Source organism: Miniopterus schreibersii (assembly GCF_964146895.1).
Source record: "Miniopterus schreibersii genome assembly, chromosome: 3".
NCBI lineage: Eukaryota > Metazoa > Chordata > Mammalia > Chiroptera > Miniopteridae > Miniopterus > Miniopterus schreibersii.
In genome coordinates, this window is record NC_138103.1 from 62,915,785 (window position 1) to 62,931,055 (window position 15,271).

The 15,271-nt window shown below is 40.1% G+C and overlaps 1 protein-coding gene across 1 annotated transcript in view; it reads right to left on the minus strand.

Annotated features, from left to right (window-relative positions):
• The window catches only part of MSH3 (mutS homolog 3), a gene marked incomplete at both ends in the record, with an annotated part of 71,899 nt that overhangs the window by 1,612 nt on the left and 55,016 nt on the right, over positions 1-15,271 (minus strand). Inside the window, 2 exon segments of the mRNA XM_081132599.1 lie at positions 11,301-11,382; positions 11,384-11,417. Of these exon segments, the coding sequence (XP_080988725.1) occupies positions 11,301-11,382; positions 11,384-11,417 (116 nt within the window).

The following is a 15,271-nucleotide window of genomic DNA, read 5'->3' on the forward strand; positions in this document are numbered from 1 at the left end:
AACCAACCTCCCCACCCTGTGGAAATTCTACAGCCTGAGGGTTATTAAGAGAATCAGATTAGTCAGTCTGCAGGCAGAGGCAGACATCAGGGTGCTTTGAGTCTCTGCCTGATTTGCTTCGGGATGGAGCCTTAGAAAAGCAGATTTTGGTGTGCATCTCGGTCCTGTCCAAACGCACCCATCCCCAGCAGTGGAGACCTCAAGCTGAGGGTTGTTGATAGCACCAAACAGGGTACTCAGGGCCAGTTACAAACTGCGTCTGACATTGGCCTGTACCAGACAACATCCAAAAAGTCTGAGAGTTCTAGCGGATCTACCTAATACTTAAAAACAAACCCAAAAAAGTAGCCAAAATGGGGAGACCAAAAAACAAGCCCCAAATGAAAGAACAAGAGAAGTCTCCAGAATAAAAGCTAAATGAAATGGAGATAAGCAATCTCTCAGATATAGAGTTTAGAATACTGATGGTAAGGATGCTCAACAGCATGAAAAAAGATATGGAAACTATGAAAAATGACCAGTCAGAAGTGAAGAATGACATAGCAGAAATAAAGAATACATTGGAAGGAATAAACAGCAAATTAGAGGAAGCTGAGGAGCAGATTAGTGAATTAGAAGACAGGGTAGAAAAAATCACTCAATCAGAGACCCAAAAACAAAAAACAATTAAAAAATAGGAAGACTGTCTAAGGGAACTGTGGGACAGCATGAAACGTAACCATATTCACATTATAGGAGTGCCAGAGAAGGCTGAAAGTAAGCAGGGGTTAGAGAACCTGTTTGACAAAATAATGGCATAAAACTTCCTTAACTTGGTCAAGGAAAAAGTCACACAAGTTCAGGAGGCACAAAGTCCTAAGCAAGAAGAATCCAAAGAGGCCCACGCCCAGACACATCATAATTAAAATGCCAAGAATCTAAGACAAAGAGAGAGTCTTAAAGAAGTTAGAGAAAAGCAATCTGTTACCTACAAAGGAGCCCCCATGAGGCTGTCATCTGACTTCTCATCAGAAACTCTACAGGCCAGAAGGGAATGTCATGAAGTACTCAAGGTAATGCAAGACAAGGATCTGAAACCAAGACCACTCTATCCAGCACAGTTATCAATCAAGATAGATGGTGAAATGAAGAGCTTCCCAGACAAAAAAAGGCTAAAGGAGTTTATCACCACCAAACCAGCATTGCTGGAAATGTTAAAGGGACTGCTATAATTAGAAGTAGAAATAAATAAAATGGCAGTAGATAATTATCTTTCAATAATAACCTTAAATGTAAATGGATTAAATGCCCCAATAAAAAGATATAGGGTGGCTGAATGCATAAGAAAACATGACCCAAATATATGCTGTCTACAAGAGACCCACCTCAGAACAAAAGACTCAATAGGATGAGAGTGAAGAGATGGAAAAATTTTTTCCATGCAAATGGAAATGAAAAAAAGCTGGGGTAGCAATATTCATATCAGAAAAAATAGACTTCAAAATGAAGACCATAACAAGAGACAAGAAAGGTCATTACATAATACTAAAGGGATCAATCCAACCAGAGGATATAACCCTGATAAAAATATATGCACCCAATATGAGAGCACCTAAATTTAAAAAAAAAACACACCTTCTAGAGGACTTTAAGGGTGAGATCGACAGCAATACAGTCACATTAGGGGACTTTAATACCCCACTGACTTCACTGGATAGGTCTTCCAGACAAAAAATCAACAAGGAAACAGTGACCCTAAATGACACACTAGATCAGATGGACCTAACTGGCATTTATAGAACATTCTACCCCAAAGCTGCAGAATATACATTCTTCTCAAGTGCACATGGAACATTCTCAAAGATAAACCACATGTTAGGACACAAAATAAGTCTCTACAAGTTCAAGAAGACTGAAATCATATCAAGCATCTTCTCGGACCACAGGCATGATATTAGAAATCAACTATAATAAAAACACTAAAAAACATTCAAACACATGGAAGCTAAAAGGCATGTTTTTAAACAATGAATAGGTGACCAAAAATGATCAAGAAAGAAATCAAAAACTTCCTGGAAACAAATGAAAACAAACACACAACTCCAAATCTATGGGACACAATGAAAGCAGTCCTGAGAGGGGAGTTCATAGCACTACAAGCCTACCTTAAAAAACAAGAAAAACTTCTAACAGACTCTAACCCTACAACTTAAAAACTTAGAAAGAGAACAAGAAAAGCCCAGAGTAAGTAAAAGGAAAGAAATAATAAATATTAGAGCAGAAATAAATGACATAGAGACCAAAAAACCAATACAAAAGATCAATGAAACCAAGAGCTGGTTCTTTGAAAAGATAAACAAGATTGATGAACGTTTAGCCAGACTCATCAAAAAACAGAGAGAGAGGACCCAAATAAACAAAATCAGGAATGAAAGAGATGAAATAACAACTCACCCAACAGAAATACAAAGGATTGTAAGAAAATACTATGAACAACTATATGCAACCAAACTGGACAACCCGAATGAAATGGACAAATTCCTAGAAAAATACAACCTTTCAAAACTCAATCAGGAAAAGTCAGAAAGCCTGAATAGACTGATAACTGCTGATGAAGTTGAAGCAGTAATCAAAGGGCTCCCAGCACACAAAAGCCCTGGCCCAGATGGCTTCACAGGGGAGTTTTACCAAAAATTCAAAGAAGAATTAACACCTATCCTCCTTAAATTATTTCAAAAAACCAAGAAGAAGGAACACTTCCAGACTCTTTTTATGAGGCCAGCATTAGCCTAATTCCAAAACCAGATAAAGACACTACAAAAAAAGAGAATTACAGACCAATATTACTGATGAACATAGATGCTAAAATCCTCAACAATATTAGCAAATCGGATCCAGGAATATATTAAAAAGATCATACACCATGACCAAGTGGGATTTATTCCAGGGATGCAAGGCTGGTACAATATTCGCAAATCAATAAACGTGATACATCACATAAACAAATTGAAAAAATCACATGACTATATCAACAGATGCAGAAAAAGCATTCGATAAAATCCAACACCCATTTTTGATGAAAACTCTCAGCAAAGTGGCAATAGAGGGATCATACCTCAACATAGCAAAGGCCATATATGACAAACCTACAGCCAACATCATACTCAATGGGCAAAACTAAAACCATTTCCCCTAAGAACAGCAACAAGACAGAGGTGTCTACTTTCACCACTTCTATTCAACATAGTACTGGAAGTCCTCGCCACAGCCATCAGACAGGAAGAAAACATAAAAGGCATCCAAATTGGAAAGGAGGAAACAAAACTGTCATTATTTGCAGATGACATGATACTGTACATAGAGAATCCTAAAGACTCCACCAAGAGACTACTAGATTTAATAAATGAATTCTGGCACAAATACATGCAAATAGACCAGAAGACTAGAACAGAGTCCAAAAACAGACTGACATGTATCCAGTTTCTAAATTTATGACAAAGGTGACACTGCAGCACAGTGGACAAAGGATGGTATTTTCAATAACTGGCGCTAGGTCCAAAGGATACCCATACAGAAAAATAAAGAATCTTGATTTCATAACTTATATCCTAAACAAAAGTCAATTCCAAGTGGTTTATAGGTTTGAAAGACAAGAAAAAACAATGAGGTTATTAGACAAATACATATGACCTTGGGGTAGATAAAGATTTCTTAAACAGATCATAAATCACAACTATAATCAAGCACGATGCCACATGAGGAGCAAGTTCTCAGGAAACCACAGATGAGTGGATGAGTGACAGTAAAGAAAAATTTAAGTACTGCGCTAAGGGGACTATGTTTCCAAGTGGCATTTACTGCCCTGATGAACCTTTGGAGAGGCTAGAAGCTCATTCTTTAAAGTTTTTACCTTAGTATTGGCAATGTCCGTCTGAACAGCGTTAGTCAGTAAGACCTTAGGATTGTGTATCGAGAGTCAAACATTGCATCTAAACAAGTAAGTTTTGATATAACTAATCAATTTCCACATTTAACATTACCTTCCGTGGGAGAAAAGGAGAAGTGGAGATGCAAAAATAAAAGGTAAATTTTAAGGTTCATAAGAAAACCAGGTAACAAGCGCCAGGCTTGTGCTAATGATTTTATACGCATCATTTAATTCTCACAAGTCTCATGTGGTAATGCTATGTTAGGGTATCACTAGAATTACCGCATTCCCATATCACAGGTGAGAAAAAGCTAGTACCCTGCCCCAAAATGCAGAGCTACTTACTCAGTAGCGGAAATGGGATGGTAAGTGAAAAACATCCTTTGACAGATGATTCAAAGGGGATCCTTGCTCAATGACATGGAGTTATCATCACAGCTAAATACGAGGAGAGCTGCCCCAGCTCAGGGTCCATCCCTGGGTCCATCACTGAGTGTACTACAGTGATAGTCAGGAGAGCCCTGAAGTCAGAAGCAGCACAGCAGAGAGAAAAAATTGTCACACATTAATTTGCAAGACTTGGGCATCAGCTAATTTTCTGCAAAAATTGCTTCCTCCCTTGACAGGTACAGATATTGACATCTCTCTTTAAAAAGGAATCATGGTAGAACTATTTCTATAGTAGCTACAGACTAGTGAAAAAGTTTGGCAGTTCTGAAGTGTTTTATTCCCCGAAACGTCAATCAATGGCAGGTTACAGTAAGAGACACTCTAGACAAGCCTCCTCCAGACAAACTCTCAGCCAAATCCTTACGCTTTTAACTGAAGGCGACCTGCAAGCACTAAGCGGGAGCAGGAGGCTGGAGGGTGCAGGCTGCGTGTTGAGATGCTGCGGTAAGGGCCCAAGTCCTATACCTGGGTGCTGCCTAAGTCACATTCCACTGAGCACTAGCTTTTACTCAGCCCAACCCCCTCATTTTATAGATGAAGAAACTGAGGCCCCTCGAGTGCCATGACCTACCCAAGATGACAGTAAAAAAAACAAATCTGAATTTACATCGCCTATCACCGTCAGGCACTGTCCCACTGCTACTCCTACTCCTGTGAACCAAAAAGTAACATGACAAAAATTTTAAAACAGAACAAGAAAGTGCTAGAATAGAAAGAGATGATTTCTGGCCAGAGTGATGGTGAAGGCTCTAAAGGGGCAGTAGTACATTTGGGGTCTTGAAGGATGAGTAAGAGTTCAATCAATCGAGACAGATAAGGGACAGGAAGAGAGAAGAGTAGCGTTCCGGGCGGAGACAGCAGCGCAGGTCAGAACACTTTAGTGCCATACTCCACGGCCTTCCTTTCCTCACTGTCTCAGAGCAGGAAGAAAGGGCACCCGTGGAGAAGCGACTGAACACAATGTTCAAACGCCATGAATATTTCCTCTCATTTGTAACAAAATGATGCAAAGATTATGCCATGTGGAAAACACATTTATAGCAAAATCTATGAGAATAATCCAGACATGGGATTAAATTAAGCTTAACACTCAGACAAATTTTATTGGCATGCATTAATTGTTCTGCTTGGTAATTAGGTACAAAGTCAATAGCTTATGAATATTACGGTAATTAGTCTTTAACTTTTCTGGGGAGGCTAGGAGTATTTATCCTGGAAAAAGGGAAGTTTGTGGTCCTTGGTCCCTCCCATACTCCCCCATTTTTACCAATTTCAAGTATCACTCATGTTAATCAGTATGTGAGCACCTATACTGGGCCACACACAGTGCTACTAGGGACTGAGGCCCCTAAGGATCCCTTCTTGATCTCAGGAGGAGGGACTGTGCCCAGGCTTCCAGCGTCTGCCCAGGCCCCCTCTCGAACACCCAGGCTGTGGACTGGCCTTGGGCCACGAGACCTGCAGGGTCCCGGCGCTTCCTGGGAATCCTCCTGCTTTGCCCAGTTGACTCAGTTTCTTCCCTTCCACAAACTGAGAAACTGTTAACCACACTTTCCCCCTCCCCCTCCCAATAAAGTAAATTTGTATTATTTATATTAAAAACAAAACCAGAAACACACAAACTAAAAATCCCAACTTTAACTGCTGTTAAAAAAAAAAAAAAAAAAAGCAACCATCCATTAGAAAGTCATTTGGTTTAGTAAACAATCCTGAGAGTGCAGTGGGTTAGTCATCTCCCAAGCAGTGTCGCCGGCTCAGGTGTGCCAGGTGCTGACCCCTGGCCCTCCGGGCGACCTCCTGCTGCTCGGAGCCACCTTTCCCTTCTTGATTCCAGTGCACCATCAACTATTCTCACTTCCCAGGGTGATGAAGCGAAAGGGCGGGCAGACTGGCGTCTTTAGAACACCTGATGTTCTGGGAAACAGCTCGAGACCACCCAGCTTGGGTGACCTCTGCAGGCCGATCCCCCTGCTGGGTCTTCGTTTACTCACGAGTACGCAGAGGGGTTCACGCTAAATGACCCCAATTCCCCCTCTCATTGTACGATACAGTTATTCTGTAAATTGTAAAATGCCCATATAACACCCTGAAAACTAACATTTTGTGAAGGAAAATGGACACTCAAAGTGAGACCTGGAGACAGCGCAAGGCGTCTAGCTAACAGCTGCCTGGGAGCCTGGGCGCCAGGGCCTGGGGCGAGAGAGGCTTCTGGGGAGCCAGGGAAGCGCACGGCCTGTCCTCTTCGGCCCGCAGCCCACCGGGACTACAAGCCGCACACGAAAAGGGCGTTACAACTCAGTGGGTAAGTCCTCGGGTGAGGGGGCACACAGAGCGAGCCGCACACGAAAAGGGCGTTACAACTCAGTGGGTAAGTCCTCGGGTGAGGGGGCACACAGCGCGCGGGTGTGTGACGGCGGTGCCCATCGGCCCTGGTTAGGGAAGGCCGCGCGTGGGGGGCGACCCCCAAGACAAGGCCCACAGGACAAGCAGGAGCGGGCGCGTGGGACGGCGCGAGGGTGAGAGGCAGGAGCGGGTGCCGTGGGGAAAGACGGCATTCTAGGCCGGCGGGACGCCATCTGCCAGGACTCAGGCGTACAGTAACCTGGGCCTCTGTGTCTGCAATTCTAAGCATTAACTCAAGTGGGAGGCGGATGGGGCACGTTAGGAATAGCCCTGTGGATGCTGGTATAGAGGGAACTGGAGGTGGGCAAGGTGGAGGTGGGAAGGGCCAGAGGCTGCTAAGTCTACAAATACTCGGGTTATGTGGGAGAATCAGGGAAGGCGTAAAAGAGTGTTCCTTTCAGTTCTACTTGGAGAAATCAAACAAGGCTTCCTAGAAAATGAGGCAGAGCTAGGTTGTTTGTTTGTTTTGTTTTTTAATATATCTTTATTGATTTCAGAGAGAGGAAGGGAGAGGGAGATAGAAACATCAATGGTGAGAGAGTCATTGATCGGCTGCCTCCCGCAAGCCCCCTGCTGGGGATCAAGCCCACAACCCGGGCATGTGTCCTGACCGGGAATCGAACCCCAGTCGCCTGGATCCTAGGTTGATGTTCAGCCCCTGAGCCACACCCGGCTGCGCCAGAGCTAGGTCTTAATGGATAGGAAGGAATATACAATAGCATCTTGTTACCATTGTATTTTTATTTTTTTGATGTTCAGATAAAACTGTAACTCTAAATTCTAAAAATAAGATGGGGAAAACACGTTTAAAAGATTCCTGAAAAGGCCTCTTCATTTAAACCTTCCTTCAGTGCTGTGCCTGAAGAGCCTTCTTTACGTTCTTGCACAATCTGCCTGAGCGACAGATCCAGAACCTAAACTCCCTGCACATACACTGGGAGCATTCTAAGCCCCATCACTCCAGCTCACACCCCCCTCCTGGTCATTATATACACCTTCTTCACGTTAAGATTTCCACCTAATGCCCTACAGGCCCTCAATGCCATAGTTTCTTTCTATTTGTTTCCTTGCTCTGTTCCTGCCAGGAAACCTAACATAGCCCGTCAAAAATAATGTTAGCTTATTTATTGACCATTTAGATATCCTCTACTGGAGTCCAGGCAATCCTCTAGTTCCCTCATAGTCTTTTACAGTACAGTATTCTATTGGTGTTAATTGGGTATACAGCATCTCCCACCAGATTAGGTGTATTATAGCTCTTTCTTCTTTGTAAGCCTGACATCAAGAACAATACCGACATAAAACAAGTGTCAATGTGGAGGAGCAGGAAGAAGTATTCTTAAAACCAGGAGAGGAAAAGAAGGCAGGAAATTGGCGTGTTCAGAAGCACTACAATAAGTGAATGTAATACAAAAATCCAGAAAAGTATACTTATAATTACATGCACAAAAGACCACTGCTTAAAATTACATGATTATCAAGAGCAACAATGTCATTTGACTTTCAGAAAATTATTTTCAGGGTATATTTTATAATTAACACCTAAAAAACATTTTAAATTGAGTTTTACATAGTAAGTTCTTTTTAACACTATCCCTTTATACCCTGCAAAATAGAATGCACTTCACCATAGCAACAGTTCTATAGCAACTCCTACTCAAGTTAGAAAAGGCATATGTAAAAGACTCTAATATTCTGGAACATTCTGAGATGCTTGCTGGAATAAATTTATTTTATTTATTTTGCATTTATTTTGTAAAAATTTAAATATAAGAGCTCAATGTTTCTTTAAAACATTCTTGTAATTAGGCAGAAAGCTATTTTTGTTTCACACATCTGGCTTTATTAAATAGTGTAATACACTATTTAAAAGAAAAAGGGAAAGAAAAAATAAAAAAGGGGGAAAAAAATCATTGTCAAGGATAACATGCTTGGGATCAAGCTGGTTGGGGTGGGGGAGGTTGGGGTGTGCTGGGGGATGGGAATAGTCACAGGAAATGATGTTTAAGTGATTTGTAAGTAAAATATAAACCGAGGTACTAAATGTTCCAACCATACTACTTTCTCAAGAAAAGCTATACCCTACTGGTATCATGGGAACTGAAAATTACGTTCCCATGTTCTTCCTTTAAAAGAAAATAAAAGCATTCGTACTTACTAACTTGTTTTGATAAATTAAGTAATTTACAAATTCCCTAATGAGAATGAGCAAGTTTACAGACACTGGGGGCCGGGTTACATACACCAAAAGTCTTTGTATGGCGACATCAAGCTAGCTGTAATTCAAAGCATTGCCTCCCACTGTCCACCCTGCGGCTGGCCAAACTCGCCAGGCCCCATCCTTGCTGTCCTTGCTGTCCTTGCTCACAGCCTAAGATGGCTGTGACGGTCCCACCCGCCCTGACGTTCTCAGCTCCCTCCCTCTGACCTAATTTCCAAGCGCTCCCCTACATTTCAACTCTCCCACTGGCCTCTGAAAAATTCCCAAATACTTCTACACTGCTAACCTCCACGTTTGACGTTTCCTTCATACACTGGCTTAAAGTGAAACCTGGCTGTTCCCCCCTGCAGTCCTCTCATTTGGAGGCTGAGCTATTTGCCACATCCAACCACAGTATCTCAGGGTTCAGAGGCTCTTCCATATCTGCTTCTTGAGGACTTCCCTGTCCCTACTTGTCCTCAGTGCAGACATCTACAAACCTCCAGGTCACCAGTCTCCATCCCTTGAGATCTGATACCTGGACAGCCTCCATCTTCCACTACAAATCCTTCAGTTACCTTAGATGATTTCAACATTCACAGGATGACCTTCCCCAAACTCTTTCCCTGATCTCATCTCCAGGCCATACGAGGGGTCCTGCCATCACCAGGAAGAACATGACCTCTGAAATCTTAAGGCCACGCATCTATTCTCTGATAAGACCTCTCTCACTTAACTATGCCCTACATATTAATTCTTTGATCTCACCGCAAGATTAATTTTACTCTATGTTAACAGACTCTCCTTGACCAAAGACTAGTCAGGCCTCAAATTTGGCCTATAAAAACTGCACCTTCTCTGTACAAATCATTTCATTTACCCTTTCCACTAAGAGAACAAAACGAACAGCTCAAGGTCACGTCCTTAGGACAACTGCAGCTCCCCTTAAAGTGCCTGCCTGAGAAGACAGAGCACGGCCAGCAGAATTTACCGTCTGTTCCAGCCAAAACCTGGTGATAGGCAGACAGGCCCCTGAGCCTTCTCTTAGAGCAGTTACTTCAGAAAGCTTGCTATTATAAATCCTTCCTCTGCCCCTCTGAGATGTAAACCTTCTCCCACCAAGAACTGAGTTCTCAAGACTTGAGAACCATCTCTTTGAAATAAAACATTTCTTTCCCAGTCCCTGTGGTAGGGTATAAGCAAGCACCAGTTGCTAGTTAGTAAATCCCCAATTAACCAATCTCCTTTCCTGCTTTTTATAAGTTTCCCTAAATCTACTCATCACCCCCCCCCACACCCACGCCCACCTCCCACTCTGTTCTCATTCCACCTTTAAAATGCCCAGTCACTGGGCACAAACCGAAGATGAGTTCAGTTCATGCTGGACTCCTTACTCTATTGCAATATTACTAAATAAAACTACCCTTACCGCTTTAATTTGCATAAAGCTATATTTATCTTTGACAATGTAACTCTACCTAACACACACACACACCCCATCCCACAAGATCACTTCTTTCCCCAGCTTCAATCGCTCTTTGCTAGTACCATAGTAGTCCCCCCTTATCCATGGTTTCACGTTCCACAGTTTCAGTTACCCAAGATCAACCAAGGTCCAAAAAGATTAAATGGAAAATTCCAGATATAAACAATTTCTAAGTTTGAAACTGCCCACCATTCTGAGTATGGTGAAGCTCTTGCCAGCCTGCTCTGTCCTGCCCTGGACACGAAGCATCCCAAACTCTACTGTAACAGCCTGTCTTCTCTGCTGGACCACAAGCTCTTCTGTCTTGCTTATTACTCTCTTTCCTAAAACTTGCTTCACTACCTGGGGCGCCATGGGCGCTCCATGAGTATGTGTTCAAATGAATAAATATTTAGGATCATTGGTGTTCTGTAAGAACACTCTAGCCCAGATGACAAAAACTCTCATCACAGAAATCAGCCAAAGCATCTGTGAGTCTCTCACAGGACGTGTGAACACAGTGGGACCCCAGACAAAGCATAGAGCACAACACACTAGAAGGGCTGTGCAAATCCATGGTGTGACTCCACTGCATTAGCACTTGTGGGCATTTATAAATATAAAGCTTTTTACTGAGGGATCTAGGATAACTAGTTAAGACTAATCCTCTGGTTGCTCAATCTTTCCCTCTACAGAACACCTTTCACTGGAAAGAACACCAATTCCATATTTAGCAGTAAATATAAAACTATAGCCAAGGATTAGGCCATTTAAAGCAGTTAGAACTTAGGTAAATTTTTAAAAACATCACTTGGTATTTAAAAGTTTGTGATCAATATTATCGCCTTTTACATATCTGAGGCATGATGCAGCACTTACTGATAAATTTGTACTGTTGGGAACATACTGATCCTGTCCTCCCAGCAACATGTCAATCACACGGTACAGGCCATTTTTTTATGGTGATTTTCCTTTCTTCTTGCAGAGGTGGTCTGTAAAAACAAGCATGTTTTCATTTACGAGGCATAGAAAATAGCCTTGAAATATCTCTACAATAACATGGAAATTTTCTGTGCTCCGTCTGTCAGACAACACAATCTTACATGTAGACTTCAGGAACATATGTCCAGATTAAGTCTTTGAGTATAAAAGTTTAATTTTAACTATAAAATAAGAATTGGGAAAATAACTATTATAATAACAGTTCTCTGAAGCAAACTTTAGCACAGTCTTGCGCTGGCTCCACTACTGAGATCTACCTTCACTGGACCTTTTTATTTTTATATTTCTATTATTCTCTAAGATATTTTCATTAATAAAAAGTAAAGCTCAGATTATTGCTACTTAAATAATTTTCAGTTATAAGCATAATAAAGAAAATCATTTCTAGACTTAATTATTACATTAATATAAATTATGTGTTGGACTAGGGAGAGAATGCCTTAAATTTTTCATCTTTCTAGGGTCTTTGGTGTCCTTTGGCACTTTTTTTGATACAAAAACTTTTTTTTTGCTTTGCTACTCTTGTCTTGTAAACTTTAATTTTTTTTAATCTACAGCTTCATCTATTTATCAGATCTTCAGCATTCTTTGGAAGCTGCTGCATAGATGAGTAAGCTGTTCTCTGTTGAATATTTAGACTGTTCAGATTTTTCACTGTTACAAGCAATGCTGCAATGAACTACTTCATACATGTGTCCATATGCCCATGTCCAAGTGTTTCTCTAAGCAAAAGGAAATTGCTGAAGTGGAAATTCTAAGTCATAGGGTATGCATTTTTTTTTTTAGTAGATAGGAGTAGCTGTATCAATTTGCCTTCTCACCAGGATATGAAAGTTAACTTTTTTTCATATCTTCACCTAAAGTCAGTATTATCAATTCTAATACTTCATAATGTGGTGGTGAATTGTGCTATTTCATTGTTTTCATTTGCCCTCACTGACTTCTAAGGTTGAACATCTTTTCATCGATTTCGTGGCCATTTGTTGGTCATTTTCATCGTAACACCCTATCAATGATCTCAAGTTCTCTGACATGGGACTTTCACATAAAAGTACATTTCTGAACTTACTCATAACACCAAGAAATACTACTTTCCTAAATATTTAATCTTCTTCAATATATTTGGTTAACAGAGCCCTAAGAATGTACACTCACATTTCTCAAAGAAAGTGACAAAAGTAGCTTCTGAGTAAACAATTTAAAACCACACTTTGGACAGAGACGTGTAATTACAGGAAAAGAACAGTTTTTGAATTTTACGGTATAAATCTAAAAATATAATTCTTATCTCAATTTTTATCTTTACTATAAAAAAAAAATGAAACCATCTGTGATACCAGTTTTAAAATAAAATCCCAGGTGCTCTGCCAAGTGAAATCAATATATAATATTCATGACATTGACATGATTTCCCAGGAAGGTTTTCACTTCACAATAAAATTTTGAGTGATTTGTTCTGCTCTAAAGTCTACAGTGACTTACTCTGCTGCTATCAAAATCATGCAATGACAAAACACTTCCTGATAAAGAGCAAATGATAATTCAGAGAGCTGAGAGGATACACTAGGGAAGGGCAGTTATAGCAAAAAAGGAAGGAAAATCATGCTGATGAAGTTGCATGGCATTGAAGAACTGAGGAAATCTGGATGCTGCCTGGAAAGAATGAAATATTGAACTTGAATAAACTTATTTATTTTATTTTATATTTTTTAAATTGCCTCTTTCTCTTTTAACTGCCCCAGAGAAACAGAACACAATCTACATTAGTAAAAACAGTATAATATCCAGAATTCAAGTTGAATAGAGAGACATAGAATAGGAACTTTTGCCTAAAGTGGATAAGCTGTCTTAATAGAAAGAAAAGGTTGCAATTAACAAAGCCAAATAGTCAGTTTGAGCAATAGCTCCAATGCACTAAAACCTTTAAACAAGCTGGAAGCCTATGAAAAAAAGTATAAACTTCAGATATTTAAGTATTAGTTTAATATGCATTTTAGATAAAAGTATCCTATTCCATAGCTATTTACACTCAATTTTATGGCTGCTAAAAGAAAAAAACTGATCACACTTCTTAAAGGCTATGGCATGATTTTTCATTTAAATTTTTTAGGTGGATTTTTCTAAATATATATTATCCAATTTTGAAAGTACTTTTTAGCGTGTGAAAAACTTCCTGAAATTGCCTTATTAATAGGATAGGTGCTTTGGAAAAATCCCATTGAGAACAAATAAAAATTGGGTAAAGTATAGAAAACAGCTACCGGAAGGCACCTGATAACTAACAAGACAGCAAAGAATTACCAGGCCAGGGTAGGGCAGGACAGAGGCCTGGAGGGGAAGGAGGGGGAACCTGCTGATTTCTGAGGGAAAAGCTGAGGCTGAGCACCATGGACATCTCTGCCCTGGACTGAGACTCTCAGGGGCTACACACCAGGCATTAGAGTGCATCTGAAGTAAGAAGTGCAGCCTCTGAGATCCGAATCATCTCAAACCCAGATGTGGATTAAGTAATACCAGATCATTTTAAGTGTCTTGAGATGCCTAATAGAAGCAAATGTGGCTCTTTCAGAAGAAAGACATCATCAAATTATTTCTACAGATGATTTTGCAAATATAATGTCCATAGATGATCAAAACAATTAGGCATTCAGAGCAGAAACAAAAGGCAACAGAAACAGACTCACAGGGATTCCACATATCTGAATGATCAGACAGACTTTAAGATAACTATGCCTACTGTGTTCCTAGAGACAAAAGACTGAGAATTGACAGAGAACTAATAATGATTTTTTTAAAATAATAAATTATTATGGGTACGCAAGATACTAACAACCTTTAAGTTCAGAAAATTTTATTAAAGATAAAAAGTTTGACCATACTAAAAGAATTTTTACTATACTTAATTCTTTCTGATTTTTGAATAATTAAACATCTTTCAGTAAAACAGTTACTATTTACTAAGTGCATATCATTTGCTTGGTCCTGCTTAGAAGCTTCATATATCTTTATCCCATTTAATCTGTACATCATTTTCGAGAGACGGGTTATTATTTTGTCGATGCATAAACTAGCATCAGGGAGGTTAAGTAACTTGCTTAAGGTCAGCTGTTAAATAACCAAGCTAGTATTCAAAATGCTACGCCTGTCTGATCCAAAGCCTGCCCTCTGAAGGACACACCTAAAACAGAGATTCAATTTCCTTATGCAAATCAAGGGGTCTCTTGAGATAGATATATCTATCTATCTATCTATCTATCTATATATATATATATATATATATATATATATACATACATACATACACTGGAAGATGCCAATAAGAACAAGGGGAAGCATCAAACTGAAAAACCTGGGACCAAACCTGCATATAGTAGATACCCTAGAAATGTTTGTTAATTTTCTGATGAGTCTAGGAATTAATCATATAGTTTTGCAGTGATGTACTAAAACATATATTTTCACTCCTCAGATAAAGGTTTTGTTAAAACTACATCTCAGTAAAGAATTTCTACAACTTTAAGGTTTATCCCACTTACTAACTCATAACTTTACTTCTTCTACCTTTATGTGGATGTATAAGACCTAAGAGTACACGGCCAGCGGGCCTGGAGGACAGAGAACTGAGGGAGAAGGCTGGCTCCAGCTTAAGGTTTTGGACAGAGGAAGAGCAACTGAGAGCAATGGGGGTGATCTGCCTCCTACCTTGAGTGTCACCCATATCTGATTTAGATATTTATTTATTGATTTTTAACATATCTTTATTGGTTTCAGAGAGAGGAGGGAGAGGGAGAGAGATGGAAACATCAATGATGAGAGAGTCATTGATCGGCTGCCTCCTGCACAC